At 39.4% G+C, this 21,946-nt stretch overlaps 1 protein-coding gene across 5 annotated transcripts in view; it reads right to left on the bottom strand.

The window, feature by feature from the left end:
* The window catches only part of ATP2C1 (ATPase secretory pathway Ca2+ transporting 1), a 62,208-nt gene extending 40,648 nt beyond the window's left edge, over positions 1 to 21,560 (bottom strand). Inside the window, exons 1-2 of one of the 5 annotated variants that reach the window (XM_058810380.1) lie at positions 4,194 to 4,260; positions 3,508 to 3,658 (exon numbers count right to left, since the gene is read on the bottom strand). In XM_058810380.1, coding sequence (XP_058666363.1) covers positions 3,508 to 3,513 — 6 coding nt within the window. In that variant the 5' untranslated portion in view covers positions 3,514 to 3,658; positions 4,194 to 4,260. Of the gene's footprint in view, positions 1 to 3,429; positions 3,659 to 3,760; positions 3,876 to 3,970; positions 4,032 to 4,193; positions 4,261 to 21,393 lie in introns of those variants that run through there. The other 4 variants (XM_058810388.1, XM_058810406.1, XM_058810396.1 and 1 more) reach the window with 4 other exon arrangements.
* Between the last annotated feature and the right edge of the window lie 386 nt (positions 21,561 to 21,946).

The raw sequence follows: 21,946 nt of genomic DNA, 5'->3' as shown, positions 1-21,946 counted from the left end.
GCCACCCTGGAACCATTTAATTTGTTGTCAAGCCCCTGCTGCCGCAGGCATCCCTCCCCCCTCTGTTGTCTGTGGCATGTACACATGCTCCACCCCTTCGTTAGGACTTACAGCTGCCTAATCTGTGATGAGCCAGTCCAGGGTGCTAAAACTCACTGCCCCCAAAACCCAAAATCTATTCACTGATCTTCAATCTGATAGCTTAGCAACTAAACCCATTTTTGTCATTTAAAAAAACCCAACAAAACTAAAAACCACCACCCATGAAACTCACTAGGAAATTCAACTGCACTTCACAGCAATTTCAAGCACAAGACAAACAAAAATTACTGATCTGTCAGGATTTTATGAAAAACTAAAATACCCTTTTCTAAGAAATAAAACAGTCTTCACTTACATCTCCCTATTCATCCAATCATCAAAATTATCCTGAAATTACTATGGACCATAGGTTGAGGTTAACCATCATCTTTGAAGATTAGCTAAAACTAACTAGGACTCAAAACAATGAGGATTAAGGAGGATTTCTGAATCACCACACAATGTTTTATTACATGCAGCAAGTCTCGTCTGATTTTTCATACCAACCTTCCATATGATTTTGGGAAAATCTTTTTTGCAGAAAAATGTTACTTTGACCTCTTCCATTCAGGTCTTAATGATATGGAAATACATCCTACCTAAAGGCCTTGAAAACAAAATAGGACTCCTATTTAACAATTTGTATTTGTGGTCATGGTCTGACCACAAAGAAGCTCAAAGTCTATGAAACCTGTTCTTTATTTTTCTGCTAAAAGGCAGACTTCTACAAGGTATTCCTGACTCAAACAGCCTAAATCACAATCTACAAGATGTTGATAAGAGAAAGAAAAAAAATTTAGACTACATTACAAAAAATTACTTCAAGTGGCCTAGAGGTATCAATGGAAAGATCCAAAATTTACAAAATTATGTCTTGTCTATGCAAGATTTCCTTAACTCCCTACAGTTTAAGAAAAAGCTCCTCTTACAGAAAGAAGCCACAAAATTCACTCTTTCCAAATGGAAACACAAACATCATTCCTCTAAATCATAGGCTTATGATCAAGCAGAAGTCTTCCTATGATGGGAAGTCCTCTCTTCCCCATTTACCATGAGAAACATGAACTTTTGCGGAGGTTCGAGCAATCCAACACAAGAAACAGGAACCACAGAGTCTTGGGACAAGACATCAATTAGTCTGGACAGAAACACATAATACTGCTTATGAGTACTGAATTAACACTGAAAAACATCACTTTTCTTAACCATCTCATCACTTCCCCATCTTGAATATTCATTCAAATACAGGAGAGAAAAAAACCCTATAATCTGCCATGTCTTGTTCAATATCCAAACCTAAGAGACTTTCCAAACACATACTTGAGGGAAAAAAAAGCTTAAAAATATTCTAAATGCAATCTTTGTTATACAACATTACAAAGATTTTTCAGCTGCAGCCAGGAAAAAATACATTAAAGAACATCAAGAGTGCTGGGAAGTTCCAATATGAAAGCTGTTGGTGTCTAGCTGCCTCAAAATGTCACAGTGATAGAAAAAGAAGGGCTCAGAAATACCAAGAACACCAAAACAGACAGTACACAGTTGTAAATATCCATGCCCATCTGGAGACTCAATTATGAGATGAAGGGATATGGGAGCAGAAATAGTGGAGAAGAAGTAATTCGTGTTTTCAAAGAACCACTTCAGTCTTTTTATCATACATCATTTTCTCCTACCCCCATAAGCCTACCCCATTTTGAAAACCCTCAATAAACCACAGTCTTTATTTCTGCCTTTGAAACATGCATCTGATCATATTTTAAAGTATCTTTCCCTAGCCAAAGCCTTTTTTAATATTATTTCTATCATAGAAATAACATTTAATTTTTATGTATAGCTCATTATTCCATAAGAAATGTCATCTTTGTGCATTTGGAAGAACAGAACTCAGAGCCACACTATCACACACACAACTCGACTGTGCACTCCATCCATGATACACTATTTATTTGGCAACAGAACCGCAAGGTATTAAAAGTCTTTCTGCCATTTGGGTTTTGGCACACAGATACTTTTTTTCCCTTAAGTGTGATTCTCTTCAGTGGTATTATCTCTGCTTGCCTTCCCCCCCTCCTGGGCGTTGCCCATTCAAAACCCTTTCCCTTGCAACAGTGACTGCAATGCAAAGGCACTGACCCCACTTCTGTCAGCTATCCAGCCCCTAAAAACAAAGACCAATCTTCTGGAGGTGCTCTGTGCACTTCAAAATTCCTGCTACCTAACAAGGCCCATGCTCTTCTTCACAAATATCCAGCTGGAGGCCACGATCAGTAGAATTTAAAATATTCTAATTTGATTTTAAAGTTAGAAGAAAGTTCTGAAATGCCAGATGATAGCAAGCTACATACATAGTTTTCAATATGGGTTAGACTTCATAACTGACACAACTTTCCAGGCATCCACGACAACCATAATTCAAAACAGAAAAATATCCAATAATAAAAAATAACTTAGGTCTACCACTCAATCTCAATTCAGTTCTTCATTCAAGTCAAACAATTTTAAAAACTCTCCTGTTTTCAGAGAGGGGTGGCAGAAAAAAGGGACATCTAACATGTCATGTAACAACCTGTAGCAGAGCAAATCCAGAAGCCACCTAAATCCCCACCCATTTTCAGAGAATAATGATGACATAAGGGAGGGGGGAGGATATCAATGGTTCTTCCCTTATAGCAATAAAAATAAATTTTAGAGATTTTCAACACACACAGTCAAACAGAAACATACAAAATGAAAAAAAAAAACAAATCAATAAAGTTCATAGTCACTGTCACAATGCAAAGGGGCTTTCAAGGTTCCCAGAGCATAAATTGAAGGCCAACAGGAGAAAACTGAAATAATTCCCCAGGTTAAGTAATTTCCAAACTAGACGAGAAGGGGAAAGCATAATAGAGCAACTTTTTTCAGTACTCAAAACTTCAGTATCACTTTTTAATTAAATACTGTCCAAGAGAGCAAATTTGAGCAATTTTCAAGAACATATAAATACAAAAAATATTTGAACAAAAAATGCAACTAATGCTCCTCAATCTCACCCTGAAATAAAAATTTAAGAGAATCGTATAATCTAAGAAAATACCAAGCAACTAATGCTAAAAAACTTCTGCCTAAATAAAATATTTCTATTCCAAACACACGGAGCACTAAAACGCACAATAAATACTTTGTATATGAAGAGAGAATAAAATCTCTCCGACACTTCAACAAGCAGCAGCACAAATAACGAAAAACGATGACGCTACAAATCTTAAAACCTCGAAATGCAGATCAAAATCCCTACCACAAGATTAGCACACGAGAGCAACCCTGCGAACCCCTGGAACGGTAAAACATAACATACACACGCACCAGTAGGAGTTGTCACCAAATTGCATGCAAAAATCCTCTTAGCTCCAATGAAGTCAGTGACTCTGATGAGACCTTTACCTTCATTTTCCATCGAAATTGTACTTGAGTCGATAGTTACAAAAGTCTTTAGCAACAGCAGCGCTGGAGCGGGAGCGGAAAGGTGAAGAGAGAAATGCCCCAAGATCCCAGGCAATCACAGCGCTCCCTTTGCCCCCACCTGCAGCAACATCTGCAAGAGAAACCAACGCTAAAAGAGGAAAAAAATAATTAAAAAAAAAAAAAAAAAAAAAAAAAGCCGTATAGGCTGCCCAGCGCAGAGCCGCACACGCACACCCAGGGAGCCCGCAGAGCTGTCAGAGACCACCGAGGATGAGGATTAGGATTAGCCGCCCAGCAGCTCCAGCAACACGGAGGAGCAGCGCCGCCGCTTCCCCCTCGCCACCAGCGCCTCCAACAGCCTCGTCCCGCCCGGGGAGGGGCGTTCGCTCCTAAAAATAAACCCTCACCCCAAGTAACCCCCCCTTCCCCGCTCTGCCCGCACCCGCATCCACGGCGCCAGGCGGGAGACAGCGGAGCGCCGAAGGGAAGCGCTGCCTGCCCGAAGCGCCCCCGCCCGCAGCCCCCTCGGCCGCCCGGCCCCGCCCGCACCGTAGCGCAGGCCGCGGAGCAGCGCGGGGGAGGCGGCTAGGGCAGCGCACGGAGGCGCAAGCGGCGGCTCCGGCTCGCTCGCCGCCCCGGCCCTGGCGCCCAGCCGCGCCTCTCACCTCGGAGTGCCGGGGCGGCGCGGCCGCATCCCCGCTCCGCTCACTTCCGCGGGCAGAGGCGGCGGACGGGGCGGGGCGCCGCGGCGGAAGGGCGGGCGGAGCCCACACACGCCCGCCGCCCGCGCCCCCGCCGGCAGCGCCCGCGCGGTACCGGCCCCCGGTACCCCCGCACGGTGCAGCGGTTTCACCCGCAGCGCCGGGCAGCTCCGCAGGCTGTGGGAGCCGAGCGGCACCGCTGTTGAAAATGAACGCGTGTGAACGCCCAGCCCCCGCAGGGAGCCATGGAGGCGCCCCCCCGGTGCCCACCTCGCCCCTGGCCGGGCAGCAGCCGCACGGTGCCGCGAGAAGGCGGATCCGGAGGCGGCGTTGAGCGGCCGGCGCGGGGAGCGCGGAGCCGCGGGCTGTGCTGAGGGGCCCGGCCCGTGCCCTCGGCCCCGCCGGGCCCCGCGCCAGCGCCGGCAGCCAAACCCGGCCCTCCTGGCGTGGGAAAACAACCCCGTCATTCCCGGCCGCCTCAGAGCGCTGCTCTGCCGCCCTCCCATGCAAACCGGGGTCACGCACATGGAGTAGAATCAGAATCATCAAGGCTGGAAAAGAAAGGCCTTTAAGATTATCCCGTCCAACTGTGCACCCAGCACTGCCACTAAGATCGCTAAACCACTAAACCGTAACACTCACTGCCAAATCCAGACCCCTCTTGAATACTTCCAGAGATGGTGGCTCCACAACCTGCCTTGGCAGCCTATTCGAACACCTGATCGCCCTAAAAGTGGGGTTTTTTTCTGATAATGGGAATCTCCCCAGAGTCATCTTGAAGCCTTAGGTAGCTCCTACAATACAATACAGCTAGGCTAGGCTGGCAGCCCTGCTTGGTTTTGCACCACCACATTAGCATATGTTAGCAAAACATAGGATGTAAATGTTAGCAGAAAAAAAATCAACTCAATAAAAAAATCTTAAAACACATCAGGTAACTATTTTAAAGGTAGCTTTTAGCTACCAATTATGGAGCCACCAACCCTAATAACTAGTTGAATTCTGGGGGGAAAAAATGCTTTATCAACTCAATTATGTTCATCTTGACACCAAAGGAGTATTATTTGAAACTATAGTTGCAATGCTGAACTCTTCGGCTGGGGAAGTTTTTAAGTAAAAGTAACTTCCACTCAGATGATTCATTTTAATTTAAGGTATGATGTACACTACCAGTAAGAACAAAATACCTTTCAGATTTCAAGGTCAAAATCTAATGAAGACATGCTAATTGTAGGCTTTACACCCCATTTCTAAAGGAGCAGTGACAATATGGTCTGAAAAAAGCACTTGCATTGACATCTCATGATTAACGATCTGTCACCTTGGCTTTGTTTTTCTTTAGCAGCAGAAGAAACCAAACTCAGTCTTTGTCAGTTCATAAGCAGCATTTAACAGAACTGAATTTTAGCATTTCAAATGAATCTCTCTACCCATAATAGCATGCCCCTTGAAGCTAAAGAGCATCCTTGCTTCTTTTGAAGATAACTTTGAGTGCTATGTAATATAGATTTGTCAATATATTTTGAGAAGTAAAGAAGAGTTAGAAGTGTTGCCCTAAAGTAAAGGCTCCAGATATTTGCATTCAGGAAATTAAGATGACAACAGGCAGGTTAATAGTTTGAGATTACATAATTTCTGACCTGCCCCGTGTAGTTGCCACGTTACTTGAGTATCTCCATGGTTACTCCTTGAAGTATCCCACTACAAGGAGCAGTGACTCCTCCGAGACAGCACTTCTGTTAATTTGCATGAAAGCAAACTAAGAACTCTTCCAAGACACTCATGGCATGCTCGCAGTTATAATGCCACAATTTCAACACAAAACTGATGCAGCCAACAAAAAAAATAACCATTTAGTTACTTTGTTAAAACAGGTAGGTCTTGCTTTCAATATCATATGCTGTCATTAAATATTAAAACTTAGGTAAATATTTCATGGAGAAAAACCAAAACTTGTTGGTCCTAATACTGTCTACATGCACAACATGTTTGGACTTCTTTACATTGTGAAAAATTTGGGAGAGAAGAGTGGGAATTCCTGAACATTACTGAGATTGTTCACAATTGAGACCTAAATATCTGTGACAAAGTCTGTATACTAAGAAACATTCTATGTTCAGGTATCTCACAAGAAAAGAAGTCAAAAGCAAGTCCTACTCTATAGAAACAACTGAAAAAGTTTAATCTTTGAGGCTTAATCTCTTTCACATTATGTACATCTACCAATATTACAGCCCGTGATGCTGCCAGGCAGCTGGGAAGTGCCACTTCAGCATTATACAAGGCTGTATCCATCCTTGAAAATCATATTACAGTTTCTGCTATATTCCACACATGCAGACAGGGGCTGTTTAATAAAAAATGCTCAAAGTATTTTATTTACAACTGCTGGTAAATGTTGTTTCTTCAAAAATCCCATCCTAATGTGAGCTTGATTCACAAGAGTATTAGGACAACCTTAATATCTTCAGGAAGCCTCATTAAAGTGTGTGGCAAAGGCATTATTTGGCAAACCAAAGCACATTATTAAATATGATTGTAGAGATAAATCTGAAATGAAAAAAAGGCTTGGCTTACAGTAACCTGTCACAGCCAGTTGTACTCACAAACGACAGTAATTGTTTTATTTCTTTTAATTTAAAAAAAAAAATCTTGCAATGAAATGCTCCTCTGAATTTCCAGTAAACAAACATGTCTAGCCCAAACAGAATCATTCCAGTGAAAATACGTATACAAACCAGAAAAATGTACACAAACAGTCCTTTAACTCCTTAAAGAGTTAGAATCTCTTTTTTAAAAAACTACTTGAAAGGATTTGCTGTACTGATAGGTTTGGGATGGAAAAGTCTGAATAGTTGTGGTTGTTAGCATTTTCTCTTTCTAGTTCACAGTCATGAAAATACCTCATAAATGCAAGCAAACCTTGTGGAAATAGGTTTGCATTCAGGAGAGCAGAGTTTCATGAGCATTCAATGGCAACTTAGGCAGCGCCCTGCCAAAGGCATTCTCCCTCTCTTGCTGTGTTACCAGGTCTCAATGCCACACAGCACCACCTTAGTGTTCTGCATCAACAAAAATGGGTTCCTGCCACCCAACCACCACCACTACCCCATCCCCTCCCTGTCCTTTTCCCCTAGAAATTCTCATAATTTACCTCCTCTCCATGGCCAAGTCAGACTTTGCCTTCTGTAAGTGTCTGTCAGCAGCAGGCACCCACAACCCCAAACTGACCCACACCTGAATTCATGTGGGAACAGATTCATGTCTGGAATGACCCAACACATGAGTGAATACAGACTTGTCTAAATCAGAAGTGGTTGTTCTGGCACAGCCAAAAGGGTAGAAGAGGTATGGGGTCCATGGTACTCCTGCCTTCAGTACTTTCTCTTCTTCCTCAGGCTTTCAGGGCTAAAAACTAATGATTTGATAAATTGAACTGGTTGTCTAGGTTTTGATGACTTGTTGGGTTTTATAACAGGCAGCTGTAAAAAAGCATACACAACTTCTGTATGAATCTAGAAGCAACCCAAAACGCTGTTTTTAGCTGCTTTTCTATTTCTTCAGAAGAATCAAAGGCCTCTGGAAAGCTTGGAAAAAATAAAAAGTAGTAAATACATTATATTCCAGGAAGTACCATCAATCAGTTGGAAGCAAAAAAGGGAGAATTCACTCTAATGACATCAAACAGATAGGCCTCAACTTGCAGTTTGTTTATATGCAAGCTGAACTTCAAGTTTGGTTTAGTCTTTGGGATCTTGATCAATTCAGCTTCATCTCAATGGCTCCCATGTGCTACAGCACTACCAAAAGCAGCAAAATGTATTTTAAACATAACAAGGATACCTATAACTGTATGGTTCACAGATTAGAGATTTATTGCAGAGAATTTTGTTGAAGTTACTTTTCAGACCATGACAGCATTTAAAATACTTGTTGCTCTGAAGTGAGCTTCCAAATTCTTTTAAAATACTGTTTTATAGTATCCTTCTCAAGATGCATTTGTTTAAAGTTTGTCAGAGTTGAGTAATGCTACTGAAATCTATTACAAATTTTGTTAATCTCATAGGAATTTATTTATACATTATAATAAGTGACATTTTTCTGAGTCATATAATTGATAATATTTTAATATGGACAAGCTTTCTATAGGCGTTCAGTTTGGGTCAGAAAGGGCTAGTATATGATCCTTCTGTCAAGAAAGGCTTCTCCACGGCTTGCTTGCTTGCTTTGCTTTAGCTATAACTTAAACATCCCTCAATACACTGATCATAAATTAGCTTTCATGGAAGAAGAAAACTGGTTTCTGGTAAGATGGACTTCCATTTGATTTAATCAGATTTTTTGTTGTCTTTCATCTGGAAGTCGAAATCTCACCAGTGCTTTTACAGTCCTCTCCAGAGTTCTTGTATGACTGAAGTCAGGAAAGGGGAGCGATGATACTGGAGCTTCTCATTTACATGCTTTAAATGGCACATCATTTGTAAAGCCTGTTGCACATTTCATCTCCACATCCTTTCCATCCATGCTTTTCAGCTGATAGCAGATAGAAGCAATCACCTTATCTCCAAATGTTATGTGTGTGTGTGTGTGTGTGTGTGTGTGTGTGTGTATGTGTGTGCATGTGTATAAAATCAGTTCAAGCTTAAAAGAAGAAAAATTATACAGTTTTCCCAGAGGAAATAAGTGCTCATTTAATTTTATAATTCTGAGCATGTTCGGATGTAAGAAACATAACTACAATTTCAAATTACCTTAGCTCAGCCCTGTCTTGACACTGTGCAATTATGCTAATTAAGGAACTTTGGTTTATGGGAGTCTTAAATTATATTTCACTGATTTTTAAAGCACTTGAATTTAACCGTGTCATCCCTAAGCAGCATCCCTACCAATATTCTACATTCAGAGAAGGGGTGCAGCATCACAGCATTTTAATTTGACATAAAATCAGGCTTCTGTGATTGCCCTTCTGCTGGTGCCAAGTTCTGCACTGGCCCTGACATTTTCCTCTCTTGATAACCCAGCTCATGAGGACTGATCTAGCCAAGAAGAAAGCCTGTCTCAAGAAAGGCTCTACTGCTGAACTCCCAGAACTAGTGGAGGAAGGCAGTGTAAAACAGTGACAGGATTAAAACCTTTAATCAGTTTGAGCTGGTGTGAATGTATACTCAGAGCATTCAAGAAAATCAGGTTTAATCTATCCTTCAGGCAAAGAAAGTTAATTCATTTTCAGATCATAGCACTCAACTTATCTCAAACCTGCATTTCATCTTCCATAGTTTTCTTACTTAATACCTTCCATCTCACACACATATTTAATATTCACCTGCTATTTTCTTCCTTCAGCTGAACTACTTTGAAATAGTTAAAAATATTAATTGCACATTTTCCAGAGAGGTTTCCCTTCCCTTTATTAATGACTCACAGAGATCTTCAGCTGTTTTCTTTCTGTTTTCCCCTCAGTGACTGTTTTCAAAGTTAACTACTCCAGTAGAAGTTTCACTGCTAATGTGGAAGCTCTCACAAGTGCCTCTATCCTATCTACTGGAGGCTTCACATTTCCAGAGACATTTTGTGAAGTAAAGATCTAGTTTCACATTGCCTCTAAAAGACAGCCAAGAAACATGTGCTCTATAATTGGAATATGCTGTGAAGCAAGTTACTATTGGAAGTCTTGGCTGAGGCAGGCAAAATGCCTTGTTAGGATGTGTACTACAGGACAAAGACTCCACTCCTCTGCATTGCCAGCTGCAGCTACCATCATGTTGTGGCCTGAATAGAGCAGAAGGTGGAAAACTCTTCCCTATGTCCTTCTAAAGGATCACTGCAATTTATTACATGGCAAAGAAGGCACCACAGTTACTTATAAATTATTTCAGTTATGTTATAGCAAGCTGTCTGTGGTGGAGAATAAAGACATTTCAACAATGAAACTATAAACAGCTAAAAAAACCACAGAAACAGCAAAGTTTGAATTTCATTTGAATTGATTCAAGGTTAGTGTGCCAAGAATTTCAGGAATGCTGCATATATTACAGACAAATAAGCTTGCCAAGACTCTCTTGGAAATTCTTCTTCAAGACTATGGGTGAGAGCAAAACAGGGCAAAGGTAATACTCAGTGAGGAGCTGGCAGTTAATAAACAGATGTTTACATAGTTATAAGATTTTAGCTCCTGGCAAGAATATGATGATTTGTTTGATAACACACTTAAGCATAATATGTTGGGCTCTGAAATTTTATTCAGACTCAGAGCCAAAAAATGTTATCAAGTAAAAGCATGTGGCAGCTTTTCTGGTTGGGAGGAACTAGTTACAAACTTTTCTTGTACCAGAGAGCCCATATACCTTTTTATTTTTAGTATTACTAAAACTTTCGTGTAAATGGAGTCAAAAACACAGAGGATTTTTTCCTCCCTTATGTCTTTAAAAGAGTGATCTGAAGTCACATTTTTAAAGCTGGTAAAGATTACTGATAAAAGCAGTTAATGTAGTGTGCTTCTATTGCAACTACATGCTCTATTGTAGAAACCCCTAACTTCAAGACAGACCCAAATAGTGAACTGAAAGACTAAATCCGTATTTAGATGCTTTCTTAGTCAAAGTTAACAATAAGACTGCAGGGGGAGGAATAAAAACTGCACACTAGGTTATGTAAAATTTAGAAACTTAGTAAAGTATGCTTAGAAAAAATGCCCAAATTTAACAAGGTTGTTCTGACCTCATTCCCTATCCAAATACACAAGCTTGTGCTAGGACAAAGTGGAGGTGGGAGCAAATGCTCAAGAGTGTCTCCATCCCACTGCTAATGAATATCAATCTTCAGCACAAGGGAATTAAAACACAAACACACATTTCACAGAAGGCTCCTGTCTGCCTTGAAAAGAGGTGCTAAAATATTACCCAGCAGCATCACCATGTTTAGTAGCCTGACTCTAAATAATAGATCACATGTTCGGTTCATGCATCTCCAAAGGCTGGATACAGCCCCAGCTGAAAGTGACAGGAGTGGATATGGGAGGGACAAACCCCACAGCTATATCACATAAATTGGGAGTTTATTCCAGCAGCCTGTTGCAATGGGAAGGTTGAAAGGGCCCTGAGGTGCCCCTCTGTCTCCCAGTAATTCAGCAGCCAACATCAGCTGCATTCTGTGCATCTGCAGCAAGCCAAGAAGCACCAGAGGAGGATTTAATTTAAAAAGAGTTGAAACTCGTATCGTAGGCCCTCCTCCCCACCATCTGGCTAGTGGGGACATTCAGTACAATTCAGCATGACAACTGCCTATTCAGAAGGAAGGAAAAAAAAACATTTCTCATTCAGGAAAAAAATTGGGCAGCTCCCATTACATCTTTGAGGGCCTCCAGCCTAATCTGGATCTGTTGAGGAGTTCTGAGGATACAACTGTATAATTAGAGTACAGAAACTGGTAGTGATAAATCAGCAAAAATCTTGTTTCTTCTTTGAAGTTCAGGCTAAAAGTAAATTTTTACCCTGAATTTCCTATATTCTGTTTAAAACTTGACCAGAATATTTTGTTATCTAATGAGAGGCATGGTTTTTATCCTACTTCTTTCATATGTCATGTAATAAATTTAAAGTCAGAAGATTATCTTAGGTTGTATTAAGATACTGTTATGAGAACATATCTACCACACATCACATCAATATATTGTACATTTTATATTTATGTGATTTCTATTATATCTATGATTTACTTAATCATAAATCTGCTTATCATTAATTTATCTATTATTATGTTCTACCAAATAATAAATCTATCCAGCCATAAATCAGTGACTTATTTAATATGCAGAAATAAAACGATACCAACATGTAAATCTTTCTGATTCATCAGTCATTCACCTGTGGAAAATCATCCATGGAGAGAAAAAACAAAACAAAACAATCATTGGGAGCCTCTGACATTGTAGTAGCAACATGGATTAATCAGAAATTACTTACGTGTGTATGCATTGAGAACCAAAATCATTATTTTGCTTCTCTTGGAGTTGCAAAACAGGACTCCTGGAGTATTTTCCTCATTAGATACAGATTTCAGTAAGCCAGGTGCTTTTAAGACTTCATCTTTCATGTCTCCCACAATTTTCACTCCCAACTGTTTTCCCTTTTTGAAAACTTGATCTTTGGTTGTTTACAGCCTCACATCTTCAACATTTATGTACAGTGATGCTGCTTTTCTCTTCCAGGGACAGATTATAAAGGATGTAGAATAAACTAACCTTGGTGTTGCAGTTTTTCCTGTTTATAAAGTCTGTTTTATCCGAAACCGTAGCCCCACTGCAATATCTAAAGAGAGAGAGCTAGGTTTGAATAAATTAAGCTTTGCATCAATTCAGCTGTTACATCCTACAAAGTGTAATCAAGATACTGCTTCTAGGATCAAAGCACAAAGAATGCAGAACTGCAGCAGAGAAGCTGAAAATTGGTGAGGAAAGATAAAGTCCATTTTCAGACTTGCCAAAACCTCTAAAACAGCATTTCCTTTTGCAGTTTGTAGCAAAAGGAATACCACCACTTCCTTCACCAAGCCCTAGGTCACCTAAAGAAGTACATCCAGGCTGAAGAAAAAAAACAAGTGACTTCATTCTTTGCAACTCTGCACACAATGGCTTCTGATCCCAATGGGAACCTCTTAGCAAATATTTTCTGATGAGTTTCAGATTTCTTGCAGGTATGCAATGCAAGCTTCACAAGCACTTATCTTTAAACACAACCATTTATGTATATATGTATATATATATTTTATTTTTTTTAATGATTTTGAAGTAGCCTAGTCATTGGTGACAGTAATTCCAAGCAGTCCTTTAAAATAGCTGTGGCATGACATCCTGTCCTTCCATGTGAAATTAGCCCTGCCCAAACACAGAGCCTTTTGCAGCACTGTAACTGAAGGAGCAGCTACATGAAATTTGGTCAGGTTTAAAAGTTTCCAGCAGCAATGCCAGCACTCCTGAGTCCTATACATAGGATGGTTGCAAATATTATTTGATTTTAGCCCTCGGTGAAAATGCCTTGTGTTACTATGAAAAACAGCCACTATTATTGAGATTGCTTTTTACTAATTCAGGTTCCCTGCTTTGTCTTCAGGGCTGGGCCTAGGCTGTTGCTGCCTATAACAAACTTCCTGTGGATGCAAAGCAAACGCCATAAAGAGGCTTTGACATGGCATGAATGCCAGGGGAAGGTCACAACCCAAAGCCTGATGCCTATACCACTCTGTGTTTAAGCTTTTGTAGTTCCTGGGCTTTAATATTGTATTGTTTGATATTACAAGCTGGTTTGTGGAACGGTGCCATTATATCAAAGAAGTTTGCCTGTGCTGAAAAAAAGCTTCTAATCCTTTTAGTTGAATAGAAAATCTTGAAGGCATGAATCTCAAAACTTGAATAAAAAGGCCAAATGAAATTTCTGTGAAAGGAAATCAGAATTTGAAGGGGTAATTCATTTTTGTAAGGGTTGTGATTGACAATCCTGGAATTTCTAACACTCAAAAACATTTTCACCTGGCCCTTTTTAATGCCTCTTGAGCAGTTTCTGCTCTGATTATTTTTAAAATATGCTTTAAAAGTAGCGCTGCTATATTTCTGTCTAATTTCCCTGGGAGAAACAAATAAATATATGTGCTACTGGGTGCTCATGAGCACAATAACTCTTCGCAGTAGCACATGGTCGGTACATCTGATGATACAAGAAGCTAATTTGACAGGGCACAGCCGAGGAAATTCAGTTAGGAAAACAGGAACCAAGCATCTGTTTTGTTTGACTGTCTCAGAACTTTAAGTGCTCCCTAAGCTTTGTTGCTTTGTTGGGTTCCTTGTCTTTTCATGACATTAGAAATGCTAACATGAAGGCTCCAAAAATTAAATCTAATCCATCTGTATCTGGCAGACATATTCTTATATGAAAAAGAGAGGAAACAGCGGGATAAAACAGATTTTTCTTTTAGTTACAAAAAATTTGTTTCATTTGTAATCAAATAAAGCTTCAGTAATTGAATATATCTTACTTTTCAATTTTTTTCTCTTGGTTTTCAATCCTTGGCATACTTGTGTTTACATGCACTGTTCTGCCAGTTATTTAAATAAAGCTGTAATAGTTGAGCTTAAGGATTAAAGAGAGAATAAGCTTTCTACTGCACAGTATTCTGTTAAGGTTTTTCATTTCACTAGATTTGAGGAGTGGCAGTCAGCCTGCCCCACTCCCCTCCCTTCCCAAGCAACACCTGTCAGCAGCACCATTCACTCTTGATACTGGCCTGGGTGAAGAATTGTCAAAACTCAGAATGGTTTGGGTTGGAAGGGACCATAAACATCATCTGGTTCCAACCTCCCTACCATGGTAGGGACACCTTTCACTAGGCCAGGTTGCTCAGAGCCACATCCAACCTGGCCCTGTTTGATTGATGTGATACCTGTGTCACAAAAAGTGCCTAAATTAAAAACAGTATTTCAGGAAATGTACTACAATCCTATTTAAAATGTCAGTGGTGTAAGATTTCTTCAGAAGATCATCTCAAACTTAGACTCCAAAAATAAATGAGCATTGACCATTTAGATTAATACTTTTACAACATATTAAAATAAGAATTTGAATAAACCGTTAGGCAAGAGCTGCCACAGTCCATCAGCAGCTAGATATGTTCTATGATTTCTGTTTGGAAAACAGCTCCTTCTTGCTTTTGTGAAAAAGGCAGAAGCTCAGTGCCTTGTGATGAGGATCCTTGCTTAGCCTAGTGGTTTCTTCAAGTGGTTTATATTAGTTGCTGGTTTCTTACGGCAACACCAAAACCTGCTGATCTTAAAATGTGTCTTTATAGGTAGACATAGCATATGCTTGAAAAAATGTCTGGTTATATCTAACACAAAGCAGTGAAGACCCAGCCTATGATTGAAATATGAAACGGTGATTCAACAAAGATGTTTATCTGAAAAGGCAAAACATTCAAACTTTGATGCCACTGATCATAATTCAAATAAAAAATCTGCTTTGAGTAAAAAAATGAAGAATCTATACATCCTTGGAAAATTTCATAGAGTCCTGACAGGGATTTCTATATGACTACAGGAGAAAGTCTAGCACAAAGCCAAATTGGACCAAATGGGGATTTGTTCTGATGCAGTCTCTCCAATATTGATTTAAGTGAGCTTAGGAGAGCCTAATGTGACAAAGAACACACCTAAGCTACCCATCTCTATCAGAAAATTCAGAGTTTTCCAAATGAATTTGTGAGCTGCAAGGAACTGTTAGTAATTGTTTTGACACAATGGATATAAGTATAAAATATTAAACAACATAATATCCATCAGCCCCAGAGAATCCAGTATTTTAGATTCTGGAGATAGCACATCCCAGGGATACACAGCACTCAGAGCTTATTATGCTTCAGAACACAAATAAGAGAAATGAGAGAAAATGTTTCATTAGGAAAATTAGTCAAGCCTCTGTTTAACCACAAAAATCAGAGTGCCTTAGTCATTTAAAGCAAGCAGCATTTTTAAAGTGTCATCTTAAATTTAACATATACATTAGTTTTTACATACCAACAAGTAAAAATACCACTATTGTAAACAAAATTAACTAGACATGATAAAGCCATTACAATTAACTTTTCATTAATAGCTGTACAGATTTCTTAGCTGTCCTAGTAAAAAAGTACTATGTCATTTGTAATACCCATCTATTTCATAGAGAACTTACACTGTGAACCTGAGGCCCCTGCACCAAATGTCTCTTTAGATACAGAAATCTTTAGAAAAGCAAAACAAAGCCAGAGTGCCTCTCTCTTTTCTTCCTTTTTTTCTCTTTTGTATGCCAGCAGTAGCACTTGAACTATCACAGCCATAATAAAAGCATTATCACTGTTACAACACCAGCAATCACAGATGCCATCTCTGCTGAGAGAGACATCTCTCCACACTAAGAGGCAGCATCACTTCCAGCTAGAGGTTAACCTATGTGGAATCTGAGGTATTGTTCATCTCAGAGCAGAGATCAAGTGCCAGCTATTCCAGCAAAAGCTGCCAGATCTTTCACTGGATGAAGTCATGTTCTGTTCAGACCCTTTAGCTGCATCCTCAGTATCTCTTCTCCAGGCTAATTAACTAGATGTCTCAAGTCTTTCCCACTTGGAAGAGCTGATTCTTGTAAAATTCTTAAATTGCCACATGAAATGTGTACTTTAAAATGCCTGTAGTCCTGTAATTTCAGGAATCGTGTATTAAACATATGTCAGATTCAGTTAAACCAATGTTGCTTGGCATACAATAACTGCCTTTACAGACAAAGTTGAATAGTGCCAATTTGACTCAACTAATGTAGATTTTAAAGCTGGAAGGAATTATTTATTTTTGTCTGACTGCATATGTAACAGAGACCTTCCACCTGTAAACTGTGCACAAGGACTATAACTTCTATTTCATCTATATAGAGTCTTTTATAAGCATTTCTAACCACAATTTCAGAGTATGAGCTGACCACGGATAAATTATTCCAGATGTTAAATACAGATTGAAACTTTATATCCTATTTGCATGCAGCCTGTGAGCTTTTTTCTCCTTGATTAAAGACCCATCCTTTGTGTCTTCCTCAAAGATCGTGTTAAATCCTCAGTTGCTTTGAGATAAGACCTTGACTTGAACAGAGTTGCCATTTTGGGGAAAAACTAAAGATAAGGCAAAATAACAATGCACTAAACAAGCAAGCATCTGATAAGCTCTGTTAGGAGAACATCCTCACAAGAGGATCTGTACACTGTTCCTACTCAGACCTTAGAAGGACCTACAAATCCTGCCTATCACAGTTACAACAGAGATTTGAAGGAAAGGAAGTCTAATGCCACTCAGCACAGATGCTATTTTCTATTCTATTCTCAATTCAGCCACTGCTTTTAAAATTAATTTGATTGGAAAACTTGAGAAAGACAAATATGTTCTAATGGCAATAGCTCTCTCATGACTAGGGGAATGTCCCTCCTGGGCTCCAGCAGTCTGATGTCCTCTGGTTGACTGAATTATAAACTGCCTGAGCTGCAGCAATCAGCCACTACCAGAGACAGGAGTAAAGGATGTTCTCAGTTACCCTCTCCAGGATAGGCTTTGGGAATTATTCTTTTCAATATTTGAGAGGTGCAAACACCTGATGGGAGCTTTTCCAGCACACAAAGTACTGCTGATTATTCTCCCCTGCGTGATCTCTTTGATGTAATGCTGCTCTTAAAGGCACTTTTAATAGGATGCCTCCCCTCTTACCAACCAGCCTCATTTTCATTAAGCGTGTGGGTGTTTCACCTCTTTGAGACTCTCTATCCAGGAGTTCTGCAGTTACTGGGGGAAAGGGGCAGATATACAGTTCACTTGCTTCAGAAAAGAGGCTAACAAGGGTTGTGCCAGAGCAGTTGTGTTAACTGTTAAAGAAACATGCTCTCAATGCCAAGCACGATGTGCAAATCACTCTGTGCTGCCTCAGTTCTGAGTTCCCAAAGCTCATTTGGTAGGTTCCCAAAAGGACAAAGCCCCATCTGTTAATTCTCCTGTATAGAACCTTATTGATGGTATCGCTCTTATGCATGAATTAATAGCTAGAGAAATTACTTTAGCATTCATCTTGTGGCTGGTGTGTGGCTGAGCAATAATTCTAAAGAAATATTGGCTGGAAAGGATGTAAGAAATGTCTATTTTCTGCTGGGAATCAGGAGGAAAGATGGTGGTTTCTCTGCACAAAATGTTGGTTCTTCCATTTCCTTTAGCATTGGTCACACACTCTTTGGAGACTGATTGTGAATGAAAAAAGCATCCTGTAGTTTCCATCAGGAAAAGATTTTATCTGAGTTCAGCTGGAATTTTCAACAGGAAGTCCATGTTTTATGGTCATGTTTTGGAAAGAGGTAACCTTGCAATACTCTTGAAAAGTAATTTCCTCAAATGTTAATGAGATATACTCTAACTAGCAACAAAGGCAAAAAAAAATAATTTCTTCTTTTGCCAAATGAATTGAAAAATTTTTCAAGAAAAGAAGATAATCTTGCCAGCATAAACACCATTAAATAAGCCACATACATGCCTTCTATTGTTTTTTATCTAAGCAGAGAGGCTGCTTAAACATGTTGAAATAATAGGCCTTTTATGTTTGACAGGAAAATAAGTGGCATGTTTCATTTCCTTACTCAGACTGAATTAATATTAAAAACCTCACACCTTCCAAGAACTTAATCATAATCATTTTAATGGAAAAATTCAATGTATAGAATTAGATAAGAATTGCTCTTAAAAAATACATATTCTCCTAAGAAAAAGCTATAGAGGTCTAGATAAAAGCCTCATTTAATCAGAATTACCTCCTAAACTCAACTGTGCTGTTAAAATGTCACTTGCTCTCAAACTATTACCATGCAGCCACAAAACACATTTGCATACCGTTTCTATAAGGCTTGTTAAAAAGCTTTCAGATTTCTTTGCTTTAAAACATCCAAGTTTGAATTAAAAAGAAGAATCTCAAAGATCATAAATAATTCCATTATTGGATCATACTCATACTTCCTGAAGTCCATGCTCCTGGGCCTTGTGTGGTCAGTCAGGAATGATTCCAGAAGTTGATCCAAGAAAAGAAACATTTAATACACTGCCAGTTTTGAAATAGTCTTCTTAAACCATATTGAATGGTTTAATAATTGAGGCAAGCAAGTTTATCCTTCTTAGTATAAGTCTGGATGTTCTTATCTATAACACGTCCTTCTTATCATCTGTTTATGTCTTGGGCTTCATTAAAAGCCTTGGTAATTTCCAGAATCTATAGTTTCTGAACAATACACATTTATTTCCCAGCTTTAGTTTTTACTGAGATATTTGATGTCTAATGCTCTTACTGATGATCAGTTTCCAAGCAACTGGTAAACAGGATTTTTTAGTTGTCAGTTTCCAGAGGAAATTGCAACTCATTAAAGTGAGCATGCAAAGCTAACCTCAGGTTGTAGCCATTACACTTATTTTAATGTTGTATTTCATTTAAAATGTTTGATCAGAGAACAAGTCTCCTAGGATGCATAGCTTTTCTGGAACACCACAGTGAACAGCAGTTCTTCAACAAGCCTCATTACATTCAGTGCACAATATCAAGCAATGTAAAGAGAATGAATAGTAGCACCACATTCAGTTCATTTTATATTGATAAAGCTTTTTGTCTCAGGACTAACATGCTAATAACCACATCAATGCTTGTTTTGATTAAATGGATTTCTTCCAGCAGTGGAAGCAGCAGTGACAGAAGTATATTGCACTAAGGATATTCACATCCTTATGCAGGCAGAATGATTAAATTTAACATCAAGTTACAGGTTGTTCTCTAATTCAATCTCTAATTCTCTCATTCAACTCCATCAATGAATGTTTAAGTTACATCTGGCCTGTGCATCCTCTGAAGTTCAGCTGTCAGGATAAATCTTGAACAATTCAAAAGTTATTAGCCAACTAGCCCTGCATGCATCCTTTGCTTGTGATTTTTGCCTCTGTGACTGGACAAGCACCACTGTGTGCATGAGACAAAATCTATCAGAACAGAACATGACAAAAGCACAGTTAGAATGTGCTAAGCTCTCTGGAACCCAAATTTAATGCCCACTGAGATCAGAAAAGGGTGAATAGTGAGAAAACAACAAAAACCTCAAAGAAAAATACATTTATCTACTGGGTAATGTTTTTTAAAAGATATTCAGTCAGTGTTAAGCAAACCATCCCAAGGACTTATCCTGCTAAATAAAAGACTGTGATCCTCAGAAATAAAGAGCTTATTTTCAACACCATGCAGGGCAGCTTCCAGAGCAAAACTGCACTCTGTGTTTGTAGAGTCAAAGCAGCAAGTGTTACTATGTGGTGAGTATCAGCCCTGCCAACATCTGACAAACCCAAGGAGAATGAACACGATGTTTCTTTAAGCATGTAGTGCTTGAGCTGTTAGCCATTGTAAAAACATTAGGAGCAAGAAAGAAAATAATGAACATTACTGTACCAAAACAGGAAAAGGAGATTTCCCTCCCACCCACCCCCTGCCAGTTACAGCCCTGGCACTTTTTATTTCCAAACTATATCATGGCAAAGGAATGTGTCTTTCTTTGCCTGATGACCTCTGATTTGGAGAAGTATGCTATTCAGCATAATTTAGCACACAGAAAACAAAGAAGTTTAACTGTTTCAAAGGAATGCAGAATTTCAGTTCTTGTTATAGCTCTTATTCTTCTGAATGCTCATCACACAGCTTAATATCCAGCACATATTGGATGAAAAGGAACAGCAACTCATCAGAGACGGCCTCATTCCAGACTCACCCCTTCTCCCCCCGCCCATGCAAAACAGCTTCCATTTCCTTGTGAAACAGCAGCAGCTTCAGATTACAATTCAGTTCTCTTAAGGATATTCATGTTGCATTTAAGTTAAGAAATCATGATCTACCAAAACATTTAAGAATTCAGGTTACAAGCCCTACTGCCAAGACTGCAACCTTTTATTTAACACAGATTTACATGACAAAGGGCCAAAATACTGACCAGTGCCTACACCTGATTTTAGAAGAATGCAAATCTCTTGGAAAAGATAAAGCCTTTACAGAACAGAGAGCAGCAGAGCATAAAGCTTATAGCTTAGAAAAGAGTTAAAAGAGGGAAAGTCTGGTTTACTTATTTATTTATTTATTTTATATACCTATTTAGAAATTCATTTTGTCAAATATACCCCCCTTATCATAACAAGCAGATTCAAGACTATGTTAAATATAAGGAAGTTTAACAATTTTTTTTACACAGCTAGTATGGAGATGAGTGGTTCAAGATTAACTGGAATTACACTGAAAACAGCTCATGACAGCAGTGAAAGATGGGCTTCTGTGATCTTCAAGAGGCAGGTAATGACTACTTAAAGCTTCACGGTCTCAATGCTTTAAGTCTCCAGCAATTTCCTCAGAATCAGAAATTATTTGTTCTCAGAGAAATTTTTTTTCAAATTCACAGTGCTCTCATAAAATCCTAAATAGAACCATTACTCGCAGATCCTGACATTTAGAAAGCAGAGCAGCTAAACTTGTGATCCTCCCCCTTAAGATATGGCTAGATCACCCCCAGGGTTACAACTGAAGTAGTGCTTTTTTTAATTTGCTTTTACCTTTACTTGAATCCTCTTGGCTTTCACTGTCGATATAAGTTTCCAAAATGCATGGATAGGAAGCTTTATGAAACAGGAAAAGACAGATTTATGCAGCAGATTATCCATAATTTAGGCAACTTCTCTTACTGCTTCCCTGTTTGGAGTTCTGAATGCATGCTTTCCTCCTCCTCCCAAAGACTCGTAGTCCTCGACTGTTGCACAATCCTTTTCTGCAGAGCAACTGGTGAAAATCAAAACATCAAATGCAGAGCCTCCAACAAATGACTAGTGTTAAAGTTCCACAAGGGCAGTGTGAGCTGCAAGAACTGAGGGGCAGTTCTACCAAATGCAAATCATTTCCCTGGCAGCCTGCTCAAATAGCTCTACTTCTGGTAAGAACATTCTGCTGCAAAATCAAATAACAGTAACCAGCTCCTCATTTCTCCTAGTCCCCCTAATGCCTGATGCCTCTTAAAGCTTGTTCAGATGCAGTAAAGAGGATAGAAAACTGCTGTTTCCAGCACATTCACCCCTCCTCCTCAAGCTGTATTTCACTGACTGCACTGTCTGG

Source organism: Ammospiza caudacuta, chromosome 1 (assembly GCF_027887145.1).
Source record: "Ammospiza caudacuta isolate bAmmCau1 chromosome 1, bAmmCau1.pri, whole genome shotgun sequence".
NCBI lineage: Eukaryota > Metazoa > Chordata > Aves > Passeriformes > Passerellidae > Ammospiza > Ammospiza caudacuta.
The sequence above is the reverse complement of the archived record's forward strand: the minus strand, read 5'-3'. Positions and strand labels throughout refer to the sequence as shown.